This window comes from Magnolia sinica, chromosome 16 (assembly GCF_029962835.1).
Source record: "Magnolia sinica isolate HGM2019 chromosome 16, MsV1, whole genome shotgun sequence".
Taxonomy (NCBI): domain Eukaryota; kingdom Viridiplantae; phylum Streptophyta; class Magnoliopsida; order Magnoliales; family Magnoliaceae; genus Magnolia; species Magnolia sinica.
Window position 1 is genome coordinate 67,486,425 of NC_080588.1, and position 24,122 is coordinate 67,510,546.

The 24,122-nt window shown below is 37.7% G+C and overlaps 1 protein-coding gene across 1 annotated transcript in view; it reads left to right on the top strand.

The window, feature by feature from the left end:
- Positions 1–24,122, top strand: part of LOC131229700 (protein SABRE) — an 80,213-nt gene that overhangs the window by 53,371 nt on the left and 2,720 nt on the right. The window contains exons 11-19 of the mRNA XM_058225689.1: positions 513–613; positions 742–1,098; positions 1,312–1,430; positions 7,217–7,472; positions 11,341–11,565; positions 16,467–16,606; positions 20,707–20,779; positions 23,197–23,298; positions 23,384–23,566. Coding sequence (XP_058081672.1) covers positions 513–613; positions 742–1,098; positions 1,312–1,430; positions 7,217–7,472; positions 11,341–11,565; positions 16,467–16,606; positions 20,707–20,779; positions 23,197–23,298; positions 23,384–23,566 — 1,556 coding nt within the window. The remainder of the gene's footprint in view (positions 1–512; positions 614–741; positions 1,099–1,311; positions 1,431–7,216; positions 7,473–11,340; positions 11,566–16,466; positions 16,607–20,706; positions 20,780–23,196; positions 23,299–23,383; positions 23,567–24,122) is intronic.

Genomic DNA, 24,122 nt, shown 5'->3' on the forward strand with positions numbered 1-24,122 from the left:
ACATTGTTATAGGATTCACCAACACATGTTAAGTTAATGATCAGGTTGAATGCAACCCATAGCTTGCTAAGTTAGCATGTAAGATGTAACATTGGATGCCTGAGATGTGCAAAAGGTGGGCTCTCCCATGAACATCATGCGGCCACACCAATGAAATCAATGGATGGCCTATGATCTGATCTAACTGTAGAGGTGTTGCCCACCTGATGTGTCGATTGGGTTGATTTTCATGGTGAGTCCTTTGTTTTGCACAGTTCAGATGTCTTACACATGTTGCATGTTTGTGGCAAGAGGGGTTTGCATAATAGCTTGGCATGCTACAGTTTGTATGCAATCCTTTGTCCTTGCATTATTACCATCTTTTGCACATTCAAAGTGGAACAATCGACTTAATGAAAATTCATTTTGATAATTGTCTAATCGTAATAATTAATATTAGACATTGTTTGTTCCAATAAATATGATTATGCATTGGATATTCCAAATGAGGATCGATTTTGTTTGTCCACCAGCAAAGCATGGAAGCGTTGATGACTTGGAGGAGGAAGGAACGCGACACTTCATGGTTAATGTTATTCAACCTCAATTTAATCTTCACTCAGAAGAAGCTAATGTAAGTTCTTTTGTTTCTAACGTATTTAAGCAGTTTGAAATTGTTTGCCAGCATAGTTCTATTTGTTTCTAACATATTTAAGTGGTTTGAAATTGTTTGCCAGCATTAACTTTTTGTTTCTTTATCAGGGTAGGTTTCTTCTTGCTGCAGCCAGTGGCCGTATCTTAGCACGTTCATTTCTTTCAGTTCTTCATGTTGGTTATGAGATGATTGAAAAAGCACTTGGTACTGAAGGCATTCAAATTCCTGAGTCTGAACCTGCAATGACATGGAATCGTGTGGAGTTGTCTGTGATGTTGGAGCACGTGCAAGCTCATGTTGCACCAACTGATGTTGATCCAGGAGCCGGATTGCAGTGGCTGCCAAAAATTCTTAGAAGCTCTCCAAAAGTAAAGCGTACTGGGGCCTTACTTGAAAGGGTGTTTATGCCTTGTACAATGTACTTCCGCTACACAAGGCACAAAAGTGGAACTGCAGATTTGAAGGTAGCATACTGCTATTGTGAAATTTGTCCTAAAACTTCAACACTCAATACTTATCAGATGTATCAGTTGTTAACTGCCTATTGATTGCACACCATACTTATCACCTTATAATAATCTTATTTTTAATACAAGAGAGTTATTGGAAAGCCATATTACATTAATTCTTAAATAAATCCTTTTCTTCTAACTTTAAGCCATATTGATTTTTTGCAGGTGAAGCCATTAAAAGAGCTAACTTTCAATTCTCCCAACATTGCAGCAACAATGACGTCACGCCAGTTTCAGGTTATGCTGGATGTATTAAGCAATCTTCTCTTTGCTAGGCTTCCCAAGTGAGTGCCCCTATATTTATTTTATTTTATTTTTATGATTTCCCGTCCTCTGTTTCATGATGCTTTTGTTCTTTTCCATTCCATTCGCGAACTAAATTCCTGTAGACATGTAATACATGGATCTTCTTTTTTACTCTGTCGATTACAGTTGAGAGTAATTATAAATCATGAGGTTCTCACACGACCATTCCTAAATATTACACACAGCTTAATAGGCTAAAGTCCTGGGGTGAATGAGTTCTTGCCCATAAAAGGGTGCTGAACAGAAACATTAACGGGCTGTTTGATTTTCTAATTGCAGTGGTAATCTAAGGTAATTGGGTAATAATTATTTACCTTTTTATTGCTAGTTGGATATTCAAGGTGATGTTGACTGCCACCTTTTATTTATAGCACTCCTCACGTCACCTGAGGAGAAAAACGTTAAATCGTGGGGCCCACCATGATGTGTGTGTCTTCCACAACGTCCATCCCTTTAGGCAGCTCATTTTATGGCATGAGCCGAAAAATGAGGCAAAACTGAGGCTCAACTGGACCACATCACAGGAAACAATGGAAATTGAACTCCTACCATTGAAAGCTTATTGAGGACCCCAGAAGTTTTGGGTCAAGCTGATATTTTTGTTTCCCCTTTATCCATGACTGTGTGACCTTATGAACAGGTTGGATGACAAATAAACATCAATGTGCGCCCTAGGGAGAAAACAACTTTCAACCATTGACATCTTTATGATAATTGTTTCCTAAGGTGTGGTCCACTTGAGATTTTGATTTTCCTCATTTTTAGGCTCATGCCTTAAAATATGCTGTTAAAAAGGATGGATGGTGTGGATAGCTCACATATATCGTGATGGGGCCCACATATTTAAATCAGTAATAAAAGGGTTTTTATGGACCGGTTTTCAAAACGTAATTCCTGGCGAATTTCAAACAGGTGGAGTAAGTCATGATTACTTATTTCCATGTATTTACCAGGGAAATTAAAAATCAAACCGCCCATAAACTAAAGTCTTGACAGAATGAGCATCTAGGGGAGAAGGCCACCATATGTAGATAATAAAGAACCATAAGATTGAGGGGCCGTTTGGCATCTCTGCTAATAAGAGCTTATTTGCTTATTCTAAAAAAATAAGCTCTTATTTTGGAAATAGACTGTTTGGTATGTTGTAATTTTAGAGCTTATTAATTTATTTATTTTTAAGAAACTAGCCAAAAAACTCTTAAAAAATAAATGATAAAAGGAGGTAGCTTTTTCTTTAAGAGCTTATTTGGCTTTAGCGAGTAAACATGTTTTTTTTGTTAATTTTTGGAGAAGTTTGTCCCTAAAACTTTTTAAGTAATTCCCATCTTGCCCTCTTCTCTTCTCATTACAATCTCTCTAAGTCTAAGGTGGACTCACATGATGAACAACCCATATTGAAGGTGGGGCTCCACATGATGAATGGTCCACATTAAGGTGCCCACATAATGCACGGTCACATCAAAGGTGGTGGGTCCCACATGGTGGATAACCCACATCAAAGTGTGGCCCCACATGATGGATGACCTACATCAAAGGTGGGACCCACATGATGGATGGTGGACATTGAAGGTGGGACCACATGATGGAAGGTTGACATCAAAGGTGGGCCACAAGATGAACGACCCATATTGAAGGTTGGGCCTCACATGATGGACAATCCACAACAGAGGTGGGACCCACATGATGGATGGTGAAAATCAAAGGTGGGTCCATGATGGATGGCCCACATCAAAATGTGGCCTTGCATGGACTATCCACATCAAGTGGGCCCCACGTGATGGACAATCCATAGTAAAGGTGGGACCCACATGATGGATGGTATACATTAAAGGTGGGCCCGCATGATGAATGACCCATATTGAAGGTGCCTCCCATATGATGAATGGTCCACATCAAGGTGAGTCCACATCAAAGATGGGCCCCACATGATGGATGGCTAGATCAAAGTGTGGCCCAACATGATGGACCATCCATGTTAAGTGGGCCCCACTTGATGGACGGTCCACATCAAAGGTGGGGACCCACATGATGGATGATGGGCATCAAAGGTGGGCCCACTTGATGGATAGTTGACATCAAAGGTGGCCCCACATTTTGAACAATCCATATTAAAGGTCGGCCCCTACATAATGAATGGTCCTCGTCAAGGTTACCCACATAATGGATGGAGTGGGCTTCACGTGATGGATGACCCACATCAAAGCGTGGCCTCTCATGATGGACAATCCACATCAAGTGGGCCTGATGTAGGGCATGAAATTAAATATGACATGCAAGAATTCAAGCTTTAGATTATACCAGTTTTAAACAATCACAAAATTCCACATCCTACATACGATCAAATATTCAAAAAAGGGAATCTATAGGGGTCCAAGCCTACACAAATTTAGGACTGGATCAAATAAAATTATAAACCAAACAAGCCTAAAGGAGTGTAAGATTCATCTACTCTGCAAAGGCTTGTTCCCCAATTCAAGAGATTCACCATGTTCCAATTCGGGGGAAAATCTAGGGTTATCAAATTTGGGGATAATTGGGATTTGGGATTCTCTAGGGTTAAGGACCTAAATTTAAGGCTAAAGAGGAGGAAAATAGAGGAAAGATAGAACTTGAGATGGGCCAGGTGCATGGACAGCAGCAAGCCCTGGGCGGACGTGCGTGTCCACTCGTCCGCATGTGTGTGGGGCCCACAAAGTAGGAAAGCGACTCCTAGGCTAGGATCAACCAGGGTAGGAGTGCTTCCATGCCAAATTTCGTGTTGATTCGATGCACGGTTTGTGCGTGGTGTTCCGCCGAAGTTTCAGCCCCTCTGACGGGCCAGAATATGAAAATCTGTTGTAGAAGATAGTTTGGGTATGAGAAAGGGTGAATCTGAAGATAAGAGGGCTATAGAAGATGATGAATGTAGGGTATAAAGAAGTGGGGATGATTTGGGACGGTTGTGGCTTCGCACCAGTTAGCCCTTCGAGGAAGGGAGGGTTTCACACCCAATTTGATTCTTCAACCCAAAGAAATAGATAAGAAGAAAAATGCAAAATTTTTATTTATAAACTTCATTGAAAAATACCTACATGGGGTTGCTTATTTATAAGAAAACCCTAAACCCCAAAAGACAACTTTACCCTTGTGCCATGTGCGCACACTAATACTTAAAAGCTGAAATAAATAAAATAATAACTAATCTACGAAATCAAAACTGTTCATGATGTTTCTAATCACGAGAATAGTCACAACTCAAAATCTTAGATCATCTAGGGTAGTGGGCCACGATCATGAGATCCGATGGTAGAATTTATATGATGATCGGGTCCACTCCAATGCTCCATAGCACAACCCATAACTGTGAAGCCCTCCAAAGGTGTCGTCGTCGTCGTCGATCCAGATCGAAAGTGGGGCCCTCCTCCTTGAATATGTGCGTAGGGTGGGGGGCGTGCACATGATGTCCCCATCAAGGACCCACCTAATGGACGGTCCACATCTAAGGTCTCACATGATGGACGACATATCCAAAGTGGCCCAACATGGACAACCCACTTCGAAGGTGGGGCCCACACAATGGACACATCAAATGTGGATTCCACATGATGGCTAGTGGACATTAAGGAGCCCCACATAAAGGACAATTAGCATTGATGGTGGGCTCCACATGATGGATGACTTACATTAAGGTAGGCCCCACATAATGGATGGTCCATGTCAAAGGTCAACCCCTAATGATGAATGGTCCACATCCAAGACAGGCCTCGCATGATGGATGGTTCACTTTGAAGGTTTGGCTCACACGATAGATGATCCACATCAAAGGTGGGCTCCGTATGATGGAGGATCCACATCCAATGTTAGACATAATGGACAACACAAATGTATTAAAATATGAAGGTTGTAGCCATCCATTCTTTTGCCATTTGGGGCATGATCAATCTATGATGAGATCCACTAAAACAATTGTCTGGATTGCTCTTATAATGGAGTTGTAATCTTTAAAATTGACATCAACTACCTCTGAAAGTTCTTATTTAAACGTTTTTCCAAACATGCTTATTTCTTATAAGAGCTTTGTTGGATTTTGAAAACCTGATTTTACCAAATGAACTTATTTAAACAAGAGCTAGAATAAAAGTGCTTATTAGAGTAACTCTTATTTGAAAAGCTCTCATTAGATTAGAATAGAGATGCCAAAGGAGCCTTGAATTACCTAAGATGCCTGTGTTCGTGAGAAATTATGGAGCCACCCATTAATAGTAATAGAACTCCGTTAAAAGTTTCCTCCCATTATATGAGCTACCGCCCCCTAATCACTAATAATGTGGGGGCATTTTCACATCGGGCTCAAGTGAGGTGGCCTGTGGGATGCGGGGACACACTCGGGGTGGGCAGCCCGCGAAACCTATGTGATTTGGGGCCCGTGTGAGGTGGAACCCATATGATTTGGGGCCCACGGGGAGCGTCCGACCGATGACCTAACCCATGGATGTGGGGCGTGGGCTATGAGATTAAATGGATTAATTCGCCATGCTCTATTAGTTTAAGCTTTAAGATCAAGTGGTTAATTGTCCTGCATCAACTAATGCTACCCCAAACATCTGACTGCATATTCCAACTGAAATGGAATATACTCCTGAAATGGCATTTATCATCAAGAATAGACCTAAGAAATGATCCCAGACAAACACTTGACATGTCCCCCCACTTTCAAGTCCGTCAAAAAGAAACAAAAACCCATGATTTGCTTTATTAGGTATAAAATGTGAGCTACCAGCAAATAGAACACCTTTTGGTAGTGTTAATATGGACACATGGATTGTAAACACATGCATGTGAATGTGATGTACCAGAAAAGCTAGGTTTCTGAGCTAAGTAATTTTCCCACCTAGATCTTTACAGATTGGGAGCACTTGATAAGTTCGACTCTTGGCTTAAAAGGTCAAGCTGTCATTCCCCCTGAAAAATGTCCGGATTAAGGTATTCCGTAACGGTAACGGTGGCCATAATGGCCACCTTTGTTACCTTTATGATATGGCTTGTAATGATTGTTACGACCCCCATAACGATCGTGACAATCTCTTTTTAAAAAAAAGTTGTCGTTATCTACCCGAAAGGGAAAAAAACCATTTACCCTATTTCCATTGTGTTTTTCATGCTTTCCCTTGGTCGCTGAGTGACAAGAGGGTCACTTGTGATGAACTGTTTGCTGTTGCTTTTTCCTCCTCTAATAAAGTCATCAAATACACACACACACACACACACACACACACACACAAATAATCCTCTTCCTCTTTGGCCATAAAAATTAGGGTCCGTAATTGAAGGTGGTAAAAATGGAGAATTTTTCAACACTGACACCCAATAAAAAGCCTCCACTTGTGGTAGTGTCAACATTCTCCGATCAATGCACAGGTGACCTTCTGAAGAAGCACCTGAAAATAAGATTAAGAAGAATAGTTGTACTACTCGATCATGTCCAAATTCTAGAACTCTCATTTAATTAAGGTCAAGTCTCCTCATCCATGCTGGAATCAATGCAGTCACTTTGGTTTCCTTCTAATGAGTATTCCAGATCACCTTCCTGCAGAATCCTCATATCACAATCATTTACACACTCCCATTGCCCGCCTTGTTGATGATACATGCTGACTTGGTACAACCTAGATATTGTTTAGGCGTTTTGCTGAAGAAAAGAAAAAAGAAATTCAGGGAATTGAATTTTGTTCCATCATTTACATGCTCTTTAGTATCTTTCAATTTACAATGATTATTTTCACAGGCCCCGAAAAAGTAGTCTATCATATGCTTCTGAAGATGATGAAGATGTTGAAGAGGAGGCAGATGAGGTGGTTCCTGATGGTGTTGAAGAGGTGGAACTTGCAAGAATTGACCTGGAACATACAGAAAGAGAACGGAAGTTGCTTCTTGACGACATCAGGAACTTGTCTGTTTCTGGTGATATTTCTGGAGATCTATGTCCATCCGCAGAAAAGGATGGTGATTTTTGGATGGTAACTGGTGGAAAGACCACGCTGGTGAGATTCTATTTCCATGAAATATTTAGAAATGAAAAGGCTTCTGTAAATTGTTATGTTGTTTTGGATACCTTAATCTCATTACAGAAATGAAAATCAAACTTCTGAATTCTTGGATTGCACCTCGTGGCTTTGTATAGGTTGTTCATCAGTTATTAATAGATAAGATATACATTTAGTCCATTTGGCATGACTTCAGAAGAGTCCTCAGTATTTGTCTCTCGATCTACTGTATGCATAACTTTGAAATTGAATGGCACCCAAGAGTCTCTCTCTCTCTCTCTCTCTCTCTCTCTCGGCACCCAAGAGTCTCTCTCTCTCTCTCTCTCTCTCTCTCGGCACCCAAGAGTCTCTCTCTCTCTCTCTCTCTCTCTCTCTCTCGGCACCCAAGAGTCTCTCTCTCTCTCTGCAGTAGGTAAATGTAGTTTTCTAACTGAACATTTACTTCTTTTTTCTTTTTTAATTTGACGCCCCTGCAGCTTGAAGAGTTTATTTGATATTCTGCATGTATGGCGCTTGATATGCATGCACCTAGAATTGTACACTTGGCGTACATTGACGCAAATTAAGCGGACTAAATCGTGGAACCCACTGTCACCAAGTCAAAGCCCCAAAATTGAATTTCTTGAACACTCCAAACTTTTGAATCGTGGACACTTGTTTATTGAAGTACGACCATTGATAATTTTCAAATTTAACTATCCAATAAATGTCCACTAGTCATTTCTCAAAGTAAATAAATAAAAGAATATAAAAAAAAAGAAAAGAAAATAAAGTAAAATAATAATAAATGTCAACTAGTCCAATGTAAGCCTTTTCATTTGGTTTATGATGACTCTAAACTGGATCCCATAATTTGGACAGTTTAATTTGAATTACTTGTATGCCACACATGCATTTTTTAAGAAATTTCCAAGGGCCTTTGTATTATCCATCACATTCCACCAGAGAGTATCAAAGTGTTTTTTGTAGCAGCTTATGGATGGTTTTTCTTAGTGGCAGGAAACATTACATTGAATATTGAAGATTGTAGATGTACCAAATGAAAAGGCTTTTGTTATCTTGCTGTTGAGGTGCTCTGGTGCTTGGCTTTTCTACTTAGGTCCAATTTCCATGCTGAATTTGCAAACTTGCCATTTGGTAATTGGAGCTTGCTCAACCAGTGTTCAAAGTATTGATATCGCTACAAATTTCGCTGGCCAGGGATACGAAAACAATATCGATATCACCGATAATATCACTGATAACGGAAATGTGGAGAAATATGGGAAAGACTGTGTAATTGTCAGTGAAACTTCAGGAGAGCTAAAATGCACATTTGCTTATTTAGGAATAAAAATTTGCAAAAAGAATGTATACATAATAAGTTTTCATTTAATAAGGGCCTAAAAACATGTGTTGTCATAAGAAACAATCTAACCATCGCATCCATCCCATCTAACCATCCATCCAAACATCCAACGATATTGTAGAATATCAATAACTAACGCTATTTTGCCAAAAATAAAAATAAAATCATCAACAACTGGAAAGGAAACGAAAGATCTAGGTCTTGATATTGTGCATGTTGCAATAACGATAATATCGAGATATTATCAATATTATCAACAACAAGTTGAACACTACAGACAACCATATGCCCATAAAAAAAAATTTTAAATGGAATTTTTTTAAGAAAGATTTTTTTTTTTTTGGGTGATATCTCCATGTTGGTGATATTATTGAAATATTGTTGATACACTTGTGATACAAGCGTCACTTAGAATTTACACAGTCGAAAATATTGGCAATATCGATACATTGGCAATACAAGTGACACCTGAAATTTACACGGTTGAAAATATTGGCTATATTGATACGTTGTCGATACTTTGCTGATACCTGGAATTTATGATACTATTGGTGTTATTGGTATCGCTACCAGTGTTATCGGTATCGCTGAGCTGGAGATAACGATAATATTGAGGATATTTCGATAATATTGGGGATAATTTGAACAATGTGCTCAACAAGCATGGACCTGTCCATAAAAATTTGCAAAAATGGTGGATAGGGTTCTCAAATGTCACCTGTTGGTTTTCATTGATGTGAAATATTCGGTTATCCTTCATTTTGAAAACTCTGGACCAGTTGGACACTTTTCATTGAATCCTAGTTTATTTGAACAAAATCTGAATTTGTTAAGTTGACACTGCAACTCGTTTATGCCTTTAGGATCTTGACTCTATGGCTTCTTGCTAATATTTGATATTTATATCTGGTATGCTAATGTGCAACATGCCTTATCTTTCCCTTTTTTCCTCATAATATATTTACTGTTATAAATGGAACTCTGAAAAACATTGCTTTGTTATAATATTTATCCACGTTTTTCATTCATTGCATTATGCGATGATTATAGGAAATGATATTATCAGATAGGATTTCATCCATTATAAAGTTATATGATACCATGAAGTAAGCAGTCATGAATATAATTCTGCAGATAAGAAGGTAGCAAGTGATGGACATTTATGATTTGTAGATATAAAAATATAGAGCCATAATGCAGTATTCTTCATACCTCGTAGAAGATGCGAATTTATGTTGGGCCCATGGATCACGGTAAACCATTTGGTTGAGGGGTCCATGTAGGCTGGACATTAAGACCATTTTAACTCTTACCATTCATTTTTCTTACCCTTAATTGAATACAATCATGGTTATTATTGTGCTAAATTGCACGATCCTTCTAACCAGAGGTCACTCCTGCTTTGAATCACACTTTGGACTCACATTCCTGCTTTGTCCTTAGCTATTTATGCTTGTTAACATTTTAAAACAGGCACTTCCCTGCTCCCTCGCCCAATCTTTTGCTGCTTTGCTTCATGCTTCGTGCTACTATTTTTTGGTTAATGTGCAATCCAAGGTGGATTCCTCCTGGTCAACAATCTTTTTGATTATTGGTTAGTCCATGTCTGTTATGCATAAATATTCACTGTATAGTAAGGTATAACGAATTCTTCAGGATCATAGCCCTACAAAAAGTATGCACATATACAAAAATCAATATGTAATAAATGTCTCTATATAAGTACATACAGCCATACTTACATATGTACCCATGTGTGTGCCACAGATAATATATACAAAATATTCAGTATTTACCTGTCTGTCCACCTAGTTTATGTGAATGTGTGTAGGGAACCAGCTCAACTCGTGTGCACCATATAAGGGTGTACTGTCACATGTATTCAGCATTTACATTGTATCCGGACTGTCCATCTTGTCAAATTTACTCTCCAAGGACCACCATGCCAACATCACACCTATATAATGATCCTAACCATCCTATCATTTTGCCCAAATTATTTATAACAAGATAAATCAATCGATATGGACTTTTGAGGTCATGGATTAATTTTAGTGCTTGCAAGAAGATGGGATTGAAGTCCCCTAATTGATATGGTAATCAAACATCTTAACTTTTTATTTAAAGTTCCACTTTCCAGTAGTAGTACTTTCACATTCTACTATACAATTTCCTGGGTGCCAACAACAGTTCTCTTTTGATCTTATGCTTCTATTGAGGTAATATATCTGTTTTTCGAATTGGCCTTTATGGTTGTAAGACTTGATCTTATGCACAGAGAAGCCATCTGTCTAAAACTGTGTTTTCACGTTTAGTGTTATATACAATTTCCGTGCAAATGCAAGTATTGGTTTTTTTTTTTGGCCTTATTTTTCTTACCAGTTTGGTACCCAAGCGTTTTAAATTGTTCCTGACCTACTGTGCTTATCTGTGGTTTATTTTTATTTATTGTTTATCATTATGCTGTGTGTAATGGCTATTGATTTTGCAGCCTTACAGATTCCACTTCATTTTCAGGTGCAAGGTCTGAAGAAAGAGCTTGGGAACATACGTAAGTCTAGAAGGGAAGCATCTGCATCTCTGAGGATGGCTTTGCAGAAAGCTGCACAACTACGGTTGATGGAGAAGGAGAAGAATAAAAGCCCTTCGTATGCTATGAGAATTTCTTTGAGAATTAACAAAGTGGTATGGGGCATGCTTGCAGACGGTAAATCTTTTGCTGAAGCTGAGATCAATAACATGGTGAGTGTCCAGAGATGGGCATAAAAGAGGTTTTTTTTTTTTTTTTTTTTTTTTTTAATATAAAATTTCGTTTAATGCTTGAGAGTAGTTAACATTCTTCCTGATTGCTTGCTCTCATCTCTTTTCAAGGTGTCTCCACTGTGCTCATAGTTCACTTCATTTATGTTTTACATATAATGAATAGCTTTCAAATGCCATCTTTGAAGACCGTGATAGCTAGGATTATAAAGAACTCGTATCCATGGATTTTCTGAACTGATGAAATGGCAATCCGACTTATGTCTTATGTTTAATGTCATTTTTGGGGGACAATACATTGCAGTTTGCATACTCACATCCGAAATTATTGTTTCTAAGATAGGTGGACACGGAAAGAGCATGTAGTAAAGTGAAGCTTGAAGGCTACCAATGTTCTTACCTGTATACTTGTGGCATGTGAGTGCCAGACATTAATTGGCATATGCATCATACATAATGAGGAAAGTGGATTGCTTTAGAGTTCTGCAACCAGAATTACATTAGTTTACCTAGAGAGTAATTGACAGCAACCTAAGCATGCATGCAGATAATAGAATAAGCAAAAATTGAGCCCAAATTAAACAACCTTGAACCTGAAATCCATGTAGCAGATTTGAAGCTGAAAATTCCTCTCCTTGATTCCAAGAAATAGATACAAAAACTCAAATTGAAGGCAAATAACTGGAGAAAGTCCAAAAATCTTCTAGTATTGCTACTAGAACTAATAAAGAATCACTCTTCTGGCATTATAAAAATAAAAAAATAAAAACCCCTCAGAGGACACCTCACGAAAACTTTTATTTTTTTTAAAAAAAAACAGTCATGTTAAAATCCATGACACCCCTTACGGCCATTCGTAATCACAAAACAATTCCAAACCCAATTTACTATCACATGAGGACTTCAACTTATTACACACCAAAAGATAAGAGTTTGATATAGGAGTGGCTGACAACTCAAACTTTCCTAAAACCAACCAAATCCAAATTGCAAATAAACTAAAAAAATCTTTGATCAATAAAAGGAAGGATTCGTAAGTTAACTTGCTCACCCAGCTAACTTAGAGACTATTTAACAAACTTTGATTGGACCAACGATTAATCCAACCATTGCTAATTTCTAACTCTAGGATAAACCATCAAAAGTTAGAATTAGTCATGATTGACTCTTGGTCGCCCACTTGATGACATTGTTAACAAAACCCAAATTTCGTTATAACCATATAATCTATTGGTAATTCAATCATAACTTTTCAATTCTTGTCATGTGTCCTAGACCTGTGGGAAGATAATTTGATAGGCTATTGACAATCCAATTTCTTACCATTTGGAGGTCGTTTGGCCCTCGAAAAGTGACCGACAACATAAGCAATGAAAATATTCCTACCGTTATGCAAAGGTTCACCACCAGTAACGTGCGTAACGTACATTAGCAGTTTACGTCCTTTTACTAGGGAAGTTTGGAACCGTTTCTTTCAGTTCTCTGGGGTTCTGTGGGTGCTCCCGGATACTATAGACGATTTTCTGCTATCTTGACATGGAGGGGGTTATAGGGATCTCAGAGAAAAAGACATGGAGACTCTCTCGTCTAGCAGGTCTTTGGGCTCTATGGCTAGAAAGAAATGGTAGATGTTTTAAGAACAAAAGTGAGAAAGTGATATATGTTTTTAGGAGAGCTAAAGCTTTTGTTATAGAATGGGAGGCGGGGTCGAATAGTTTGTTTCAACTTCTGTCGGGGTACAAGTAGAGTTTTGCATATCAGGTTTCTAATATTCTTTTGTACATTTTGGCTCTTTGCCTTTTAATGAAATTATCACTTTTAAAAAAATAAAATAAAATCTGCCTAACTATGATTACACATATGCTTGCTGTATATTTCAAGGTAGTTCTACTCGGTGTTTGAAATATCGGTATCGCGATATGTATTGCACCCTTGGGACACAGGTACATATTAGTTCTCAATTGAGACTAATTTCTAAGTATTTAAGAGTATCTCATCATATGAAAAAAGAAATTATTTTAATACTTTTTTTTATTAATTTTTAATTAAAAAATGTTTTTTATTTTCCGAAAATTGGAAAAATTAAAAAATTAGTAGATTAGCCCTCATACATGCTTGATTTCATGTTTGGAGTGCAACACTGCAAGAATTGAGGAGAAATTGGGAAAAATTGGAATTTGCCCCAATTTTCCCCAAATTGGACACTTACACTCAAATTTCGAAATTAGAGTATATATGATGAGATACTCGTATATACTTAGAAATTAGTCTCAATTGACAGTTTGTTGAACGAAAATTCAAAAAAAATAAAAATAAATAAAATCATGGAGAACATGAAGAACTAATGGATATCGAAATCAAAGCTCTAATTCGATGATTTTTTATGTAAAACATGAAGAACCAATGAATTTGTAACCATTTGACACTGATTTAACTTAATTTCAACAAAAGAAAAGGGACCAGAAATTGAAAATGCTCACCGGATCGAACACGTGGGATATATCGGCACTACCTGTGCATTTCGTATCACACAGGTGGGATACAAGATATATTGGCAGATATCGTCGATATTTAAAACATTGGTTCTATTCTGTGCTATAAAATGACTGATCTCCAACTTGAATTGGAATATTAGTCGTGTTTTTGTAGAGATACTGAAGTTTTTAAAAAAAGGTGTAAATATTCTGGATTTTTTTTTTTTTTTTTTTATAATTCTAGGTTTTCTCATGTCTCTTACCTGCGTTGTTGATGGTAACCCTTGAACTTAATTTATTAGTCAACTAATTCAAACATGAAGAAGAGGCCTAGCACCAGATACAGGTGCAGGTGTCTTCGTAAATCTGGACCCCAGGGAGGACCATGTGGTCCCAAATGAGGACCCAGCAAGTTTTCGTAGAGTTCCAACCAGTGAGCTGCAGATTTGGCCATCAAAAACACAAGTTTCAAAACAATTCAACAAAACAGCAGAAATATGAGACGCATGTGACTGTTTGGAGATCTAAAATAAGTAGATGCTATGCTGACATCAGCCTTCTTGCTAATGCCAGCATCTGATTTATATAAGTAGCTTCTTGCAGCAGCTATATTCTCGTGCTTGTGAGCTGATTTAACTAATTAAAGTCCAAAATCAATCACATTAAAACTTGGATTACTGTCACGTGGTCTTAGGAATTGGCTGGACGGCGAAAATTTGGGGCTTTAGACCTTCCCCTTGGTTGCCATGCCAATTGTGGTTTAGCTTATGGTTAGGGTAGAGTCATTACTTAAGTGTTTAAATCAGTTATGATATCTGAAGTTATCTCACGCCTAGGATGAGATTGAGGTCTTATGGTTGCTTTCAAGGAATATTTAAGGGTTGTTACAGCCTTAGGAGTTTCTTTAATAGTAGGATCATATGTTTTCTCCTTTAGAACAAATCGTGCAGAATGTTTTTTTTGACATTTGAACCATATATCAAGTTGAAGAACTTGTGTCTCCTTATCTCTCACACATGTGAATTTGGTGTGGGTTTGAATTATTCTTCTTTCTGGAAATTGTGTTTGGAATTGGATCACTAAAATCTGTTCTCAATTGCTAGGATTTGGTTTACAATTCCTTTACCTAGTTGCTGGAAACTGGTATTTATTTGCTGAATTTAGTGATTAACCCTGCAATCTTTAAATTTGTGGTGGAATTCATGGACAACTTATACCATAGCATTGTGTAATTGAAGATGACAATCAATCAGGATGTCTAATCCTTAGATTGACTGCATCATCCACTCAGCAAGGAATCACGGAACACTCAGATTACATTACAGAGAGCTATAAAGCGAGGCTGCATGTTCATGGTAGAATCTGTGGGTTGGTTCAAGCTTGATTAGTAGACAATTAACAACAAAATCAAGCCTTTATAGTCCTTCATCTTTCTGTACTTTCTCACAAGAGTTCTGCTGCCGTTACTATACCATTATTAATGACTGTTGTCAGGAATTTGGAAGCATCCAATGTTTCCCTCATCAAGTTACAAATTTCTGCTGTCTAGGAAATTTCCACCCTGGTCATCTAGCATATGAGCTGCTGAGATTCACAGTATCTGATATGGGCTTTTATAAATGTATCCAGGACCAACTGAAACCATGAAATATCTGCATTCTGGCACGATCTCATGTTTGAACAGTTCTTTCCTTTTTTGTGGGTAAGAAGAGATTTTATTGATAACAGAATATATTTCAACAGAGGGATTATAGTTTGATGCAAGGAGAGGGTTTCCACATGCTATCATTCGCTAATTAGATGGCCTCGTCATTGAGTTCTTAGGCACCTAGGAAAATGAATTTTATGCTTGAGAAAAAGTACTTGATGTCATCGTGCAAAGATACAAGATGCCGGGTTCAGTAATTTCCCTCTTCACTGAGAGGAATTGAGAGTGGAAACACTTGTGATAATACGAACATTGCAATAACTGGATGATATATGAATGTGCACTCCAATGTCCCTAACTTCCGCCTTGTTTGTATGTGGTGCTTAATTGGGGGTATGATATGATTCCCATTCAAATCCCTTAAAGTTCCCAGAACAGCTTTTGTTCCGTAAGAGCTGTGCTTTTAATATAGAACTAACAAATATGCATAATCCTGCTTTTATCACTTTATCCTTTATGCCCTATTACTGGTGACTTGTTTGTTGGCAATCATTTCTATTGTTCTGGAGGATGTGAACTATTATTTTTCATAGCTTTTCAGATATTTGGATTGCCATGCTTATGCAAGTTTGCATCATGTGTGCCTTGAGAGTTCCACCATGATGATGCAATTTTCAGAATATTTCATTTCAGGAATCATTCTCCCTAAATGAATTTATCATCATATTCGGAAGTTTCATCTGATGCAGTTCTTTTGGCAGATTTATGATTTTGATCGTGATTATAAAGACGTTGGTGTTGCTCAGTTTACAACAAAGTCATTTGTTGTGAGAAACTGCCTGCTTAATGCTAAATCTGATATGCTGTTATCAGCCTGGAACCCTCCTACTGAATGGGGAAAGTAAGAACATCACTTTCACTAGTTTTTTGTGTTTGTTTGATGCCTGTAATGGATTCTTTGTTTATTTATAAAGCATCGATATCTTTAGGACTCCCAAGCTGGTGGTTTTGGGTCTACCAGAATATCTCCTTTAATTGTTCCACTTTCATGATGGCATCTGCACCTTATACTTGGAATTGCAACTACTGATCAATAATTCTTACACTCCTATGTATGCCTTTTGACTTCATCCTATGTTCCATCTACTATTGGATCAATTCAAGCAAGTTGTTCCACATCCAAGCAGCAGATTTCTCTGAGGACTCTGTAGCCTGTATGGTCTTCAGCATTGATTTAATGCTGCATCCAGGTGGGCATTTCTTTTCTGGTCTGATTCCAGATCCTTGGTCTTATGGTAGTCGTCTGTTACTTTGAACCTCTACCGGCACCACCGCATTACTCTTTCCTTACTGCTTGTGTTGGTCAGTGTTATTAACTCAGTAAATATTTGTGCCTTTGACTACGTCCTCTACTTCAATTACACCGACCTACCTTTCCATTTTCTTTTGTCTATCGAAGCCTTCTGTAATGCCATACCACCATCCAACACAATTCTGTTGCCACGGGCATGTGCAGCTTCTAATCTTACCAAAATCATTAACAGTCGATTCATTTCTTATGTGTTTCTTGTAGTAAATTGAAAATCTGATACTTTTTTTTTTTAAACAATTGATTTAAGTAATGCCAATATCATCTCACTTACATAATAGTCATTATAATCGGGTCTTAGGTGACATGCAAAACTCAAAAGCAAACATTTAAAATAAATTTATACTTATAGAAGGTTATGCAAACACCAAATAGGTAAAAGCATTGTGGAGAACTACATACCGAAATGAAAAATCGAGTGTTAATTTCAAAGGGAATTTGTATGGTTCAGTTGAGGAAGTAAAAATCCTATCCATTGAGGTACTACAGGCTCATATGTATATGTGCATTTAGAGTTCTCTCTCTCTCCCTCTCTCTCTCTCTCTCTCTCTCTCAATAAATTTTTTAAGTATTAAATATCTTGGAGTATATTCAATTGTTGGCATCACCTTTCTGCTCCACTCAAACAAGATCCACAAAAGATAGAATGTCAAGGGAAGAATTGAAAACTTGAACTCAACGAATAATGCCGTCAAATGATGATCTTCCTTGAATTTGGATTAGATGCATGTGATTTCACCCACACATCAACATTTCCATGCATACATGTATTCTTCAAATCTGGCTGTTGATGTACAAAGGCTCACTTTGAACCATCACAAGGGAGAACACACCCCATCATATGGTGTGGTAGAACTAAGGATCAAAGAGAAAAGAGGAAATTAGCCCATAAATGTTTAGGGTTTAACCTTGAAGAAGAAAATGTGTAAGAGAAAGGAGAAGGGATTAAGTAGATGAGGAGAAATCAAAGAGAAGGCAGGATTTTAATCCCACTTTGATACCATGTTCATTAAGCAAAGAAGAAAAAGAGAGCAAGGGAAGGATGGGAGGGAGGGTGGAGAGATTGTGTACACAGTGAGGGAGCTCGTGTACACAATAAAATTACAAAATACCCTTATGGCTTCAAGTTCTCTCATAACCATGCTCATAGTCACCTAACCCACAATAATCATAAGAAACACACACTTATTACAAGAACCACTCCAAATCATCTCATCATCATCATCTACCAACAAGGCGAGCCACACATAATCACAACTATACATCACAGCCTGTCAACATCATTCGAGAAATATGGAATAGTATCCTAATCATTGTTGTCAAATGCGATCGCATATGCGCATATGCGATCGCATATGCACATACTGTGGATCGGATCGCATATACCATACGATCCCGGCAAGTACGTCATGGCATACTTTTATATATAGCCAATATGTGATCGCATATTTCCCAATGGTTAGAATGGGAGGAATTTTTTATTTTTTTCAATTTGGGAAATAAATCGGTACTCATATCCCCTCCATTTTCAGTACTCTTTACTCCAAAGCTCTAAATCTCTTACTCTTTCTCTCTCACTCTAATCTCTCTACAACTATTTCAAGTATGTTTATTTTATTTTTATTATATATTTTATAAGTTGTGCTTGTTTTTTGTAAATTGTATTTGTAAATTAAGTTGCAAGTAGTTTCAGGTTATCCATTTATCAATAAAATTTCTTTGTTCGAAGTTTTTAATAATTATTTCTCTTTTACTGTGGCTTGTCGATTGTTTTGTTAAAATTTATATAATATAATATAAGTAATTAAATATATAGCTTAATGAAACATTCAAACTACAATGAAATAAGTAAAATAACCTAATCCAATCATTTGTACTAATTAGGCAAGTTTTTCCTCTTTTTTTCTTTTAGAATATTTTTTTTTTCCAAAAAAAGGAAAAAAAGGATTGCATGCGATCGCATATGCAATTTGACAACATTGATTCTAATGCTATGCCATACATTTGATTTCTGTGCACAGGGCCATTGGATGTTACCTGGGTAAGATTGGGTATTTGGTCCTAGTGTTTTATGTATTGTTATCGTTATGCTTGTATGTATAACAGCCTGGGATATGGAAACATGCATCAATATCGTTAATAATATTGCTTATACCAAGAAATGTGTCGAGGGACAGAGGGAAACGTTAGGAAAATTGTAGAATTTTTCAGTGGAACTATAGTAGATGTTAAAAGACACATGATTACAAATTAAGACTCGAAAATTTGTGAAAGAAAACTATGCATAGTAGTCTTCCATTGTTTATGCAACCATTAGTGATGCAATTATATGCAGAATGGGTTATGTAATTACAAGTAGTGAAACACAAACAATACAACCGGCAACTAAAAAGAACCAAAATATACCTAGGCCTCAGATCCACATGGAGTTATGAGGGGCTCAAATTCGTCATCCTTGTTCCCATCGGGGTGGCCACAATAATATTGCTCAACATATCGGCAATATTGTGCCTAAATGATAATGGGCTGTATGTACTCTCCAATATATCTCTGGTACTCATCCTTACCAAATTGCACCAATATCCCCATCAATGGAAAAATTGAGCATCCCAATTTTCTCCATGCTCACCTCTAAAATTAATGGTTTTTTTGGCCTCAAATACATACCAATGCATGAGAATCATGCGTGGACATGGATTCATGCTAATATTTAGGGGGGAAAGATGGAAATTTAAACAGCTTTTTCTCACCTTTGAGTTCCAGGCCAGTGCCACTATCAAAAAGTGATTTCTCCATCAAAATTATGTTTTGATGTTAAACAACGCAATTGGAGTAGTTAAAACAACCATGGGAAGAGATGTCTAAAAAAAAGAAGGATTTATATACTTTTTTTAAATTTTCTGATTTTTGGCTGGAATTACGCTGTTATTGTTGATAACTGCAGTAATTACTCAGGAATTTATGCTGTTATGACAGGAATATGGCATGTGTCAAGGATATAGTGTCTTTATATTAAAGTTGGCATGCTGATATTGCAAGATATTGGCATGTATCGGCCGATATTATCATATTATCCATGATATTTTGCAATATTGTTATTCCCCCTATATTTCACATGGGTAAGGTGTGATGCCAATAATATCAGCTGATGTCATCAGTTGTATCATTGATACATGGAAAACTGTTTGGTCAAACAAAGTTGAGCTGAGAGAATCAAGTCTGTAATGGTCTCTTTCTTGGAGATTAATGGCTCGTATTTACTGTATGTTCTTAATCGCTGTTTTAGGAACATTGCTGTCTCGAAGGCAGGGGTCTTCTCTAGGGTTTTAGTTTTCTTTAGACACTGGGCCCCATAATTGTATTCACTTTTGTGGGAGTAGGGCTGCCTGGGTTTGGCTTTGTATTTTGTATTTTGTTTCTTTTTGTTCTTTTCTTTTTCAGTTTTTCGGGAGGTCTCCTCTGTTGTTTCTGTTTTTGTTTGATTAATAATATGCTTGCCTTTCAAAAAATTTTAAAAAAATGCAAACCAGGATTCTGGTTCTAGATTCTAATTGCAAGCAATGAAGTAGATATCTTAAAATATAGTATGCAATTGTCTAGCACAACCATAACTTCTATTTGTATGGTTGCAGAAAATTTATGCTTCGGGTAGATGCTAAGCAAGGAGCTCCAAAGGATGGCAACTCTCCTCTTGAGCTTTTCCAGGTCACCCATTTTCTTGCTTCCAATTAATCTATGTTTTAGTTATGGTTATTTTGAAGACGAGCATGCATCTGTATATATTATCCTAGAGTTTAGTGCCTGAATTGTTAAGTATTTAGAACATAACACTGCCAGTGGAGAAGCTACAATGTTAAGGCGGAAAGAATCATTATAAGATCCATGCAAAGTAGAATCAATTAGCTCCTAGGGTTGATGTGTAAGAGATACATAATATAGGAAGACCTGTTTGAGTAAAAACCAACTCATTGTTAGATACAAATGATGAGGTTGTTGGACATTCAAACAGACTCTCATGCACTCTACACTCATAATCTACTATGAGGTTTGCTAGCCTCCAATTCCTTCCAAATGCAACCTCTAAATGCTGCCAGACATGTCCACCTGCCACTTGTGTAAGACATCTCTACATCTGTGGGACCTACTGTTTAGATCATTGGCCAAAAAACTCAGGCTGTTTAACTATCAAGTAGGCCACACATGTACGAAAGAGATGGACAATGGGCTGTCAATAATGTTCATGTATATGTCAGCAGTGAGCCACATCATAGTGTCCAGTAGTGCAAGCAAAGCCCCAACCCCACATGTGGATCCACTTGATCGCATGGTCACACATTTGGGCTCCACAAGTGCCACACATGTGGGGGAAAAGATAATGTATAGGGCTTCTGCCCTTTGGAAAGGAATAGTCTCTTTACACAGGGAGGTGATAAAAGGGATCAGTTATGAGATCGGAAAACGGGATAAAATCAGATTTTGGGAAGATTTATGGATAGGGGACACGCCATTGAAAGATGATTTTCGAAACATTTATCTCCTCAGTCCTTTTCAATCAGCTTCGGTGAATTATTTCTTTTCTATCCCAGGAGGGGAAATTGTTCGGAATGTGGACTGCAGAAGAAACCTTCAAGATTGGGAAATCAACGAGTACGTTTTGCTTCTGGATTGCATCTTCAGAGCAGTGTCAGACCTGTCTAGTGAAGATAAAATCATATGGAGACCAGATAAATCCAGTGCTTTCTTGGTAAAGTCGCTATTTAATCAGATGGTTAGCAGCCCTCCTCCCTTATCTGATCCTGTGTTCAGTCATATTTGGAAATTATCTATTCCCCCCAAGTTCGTTTCTTTTGGGTGGCTGGTTGGTAGGAAGAAAATCCTTACAGTTGACAATCTCAGAAAAAGGGGCATGATTCTTGCGAATGTTTGCCTGTGTTGCATGAAGCAAGAAGAAACGGTAGATCATTTTCTCATTCATTGTCCATTCATGAATCTTATTTGGTCTGATTTTCTCTCCCGGTTCGGTATAAGCTGGTGTTTCTCAGAATCAGTGGACCTTCTGTTAAAAGCTTGGCATGGGATCAGATTTGATAAACAGAGAACGTGGATCTGGAGAATAGCTATAATCGCTACTTGGTGGAGTGTTTGGGAAGAAAGGAATGAAAGATGTTTTCAGGACAGGGCGCACTCAGCTGAGAGTGTAGCTAGTAAGGCCAAGCGCATGATCATTGAATGGGCCACTTTTGTAGACAGTGTCAAGGGTTGTAATCTTTTGTTCCTCGGAGTTTAGATGGGCTTGCTTTCTCAGCTTCCCCTCGTCTCCTTTTTGTTTCTTTGCTTTCCTTTTAATATAATTCAGTGATCTTTCAAAAAAAAGAAGAAGATAATGTTAATTAATTGCTTTCATTTTGTGTTCTTGAATTAAGGTCGGAAATACCCTTGCTTAAGATTACTAGAAGATAGTCTTTATGTAGAGCAGTTTGGACTTTTCACTTGGCATTACGGTCTCTCTTTGGTATGTTGCAATTTGTTGCCCATAGATCTAAGCATGTGTTTCTATCTTACTGTTCTTTCCTTTTTCTGGACCTTTTTTGTTGGAGGGATACAAAATTTTTATTGAAACAGAAAAGAAGGATGATGAGGCATCATACCACAAACCTTGGGTGACTAGTTCTTCAATACAATGAGATTGATTTGCAGAACCTTCAAGATCGATTTTCAAATTTGTTGAGAGACCAAGTTATGAATATGTTAAGAGACCAAATTATGAATATGTTAAAATAAATCTAGAAAACAATGAATGCCCTGCTTCTATTCACATCTCCTGAACTATGCTGTTCTTGTTTCACAATCATTTTTATGCAGAAGTCCTGAAAGTCATCACTTGCAACATATTAGTTAGGATCAGAATGTCCTGTTTTGGCATCCAAGGAAGCTTCCAATGGGTCCTTTTTCCTTTTATGTGCTGTGAGAATAATACTATGTTGTCTCATTTATCGAGTAGTTACAGTTGGTGAAATAATGTGGTTTGCTCTGTGAATCTTATTTGGAATTTGTTGAACATATTCGATGAATTAACTGTTGCTTACAATAATTAATTGCATCTTCTTCTTTTCATACCTTAGGTTGAGATTTATCCATTGAAGATACATTTGACTGAAACAATGTATAGAATGATGTGGGATTATTTCTTCCCAGAAGAAGAACAAGATTCACAAAGACGGCAGGTAAGCTTCATCCTCAGTTCTTCTAATTGATATGGTGTTACTTCTACATTATTTTGCAATCTTGAATACCTTCTGATTCCTGCAGGAAGTTTGGAAAGTCTCAACTGCTGGGTCAAGACGTCCAAAGAAAAGTGCGTCTGTCTCTGAATCAGCTGCATCAAGCGGGCATCCAATAAGAGAATCTGAGGCTCCCTCCCGAGCAGGTGCTCCTGCAGCGTCCTCAGTTTCTGCTGGAGTTGGTCAATCTGCTCATGGTGATGCTTTCCAAGTGAGTTTCTGCGGGAGCATTAAAAGCGCTTTCTAGTTAAATTCCTCTATTTCAATCACATGTATACAAAATTAAATTGATCTGTAAATTGCGATTTATCTGCTAGGAAACATAGCTGATAAGTGACAGTGGATTGAATATCAAGGAGTCAATGAGAGTACATTTGCTTTTATTTTTATTTTATGGATGGGATTTCCTGTTGTAGATACCATAGCTTGCACCCTCAATTTGCACTACCTATCCTATTCCCAACAATTCCTTCTTTAGCTAAAACATCAGTCATTATGTTCTCCTCTCTACCAGTGTCCCCAAATGGAATGTTTAGCCTTTCAGAGAGTAGATGAATTTCATACATAGATGAGCTAGCTTCCATGAATCACTGGAAACCCTTCTAACCCAGTTTATCACATTAGTGAGATTGTGAGAGTCCCTTCCATGATGTCTTACTGGAGCACTTGTTGGTGAAAAACTGCAACCCTTTTCTATAGGGCCAATCCTCTGACCTAGTCGAGCTCCGATTGGACTAGAGAAAGGAAAACAAGCCAATCTGTCCTCA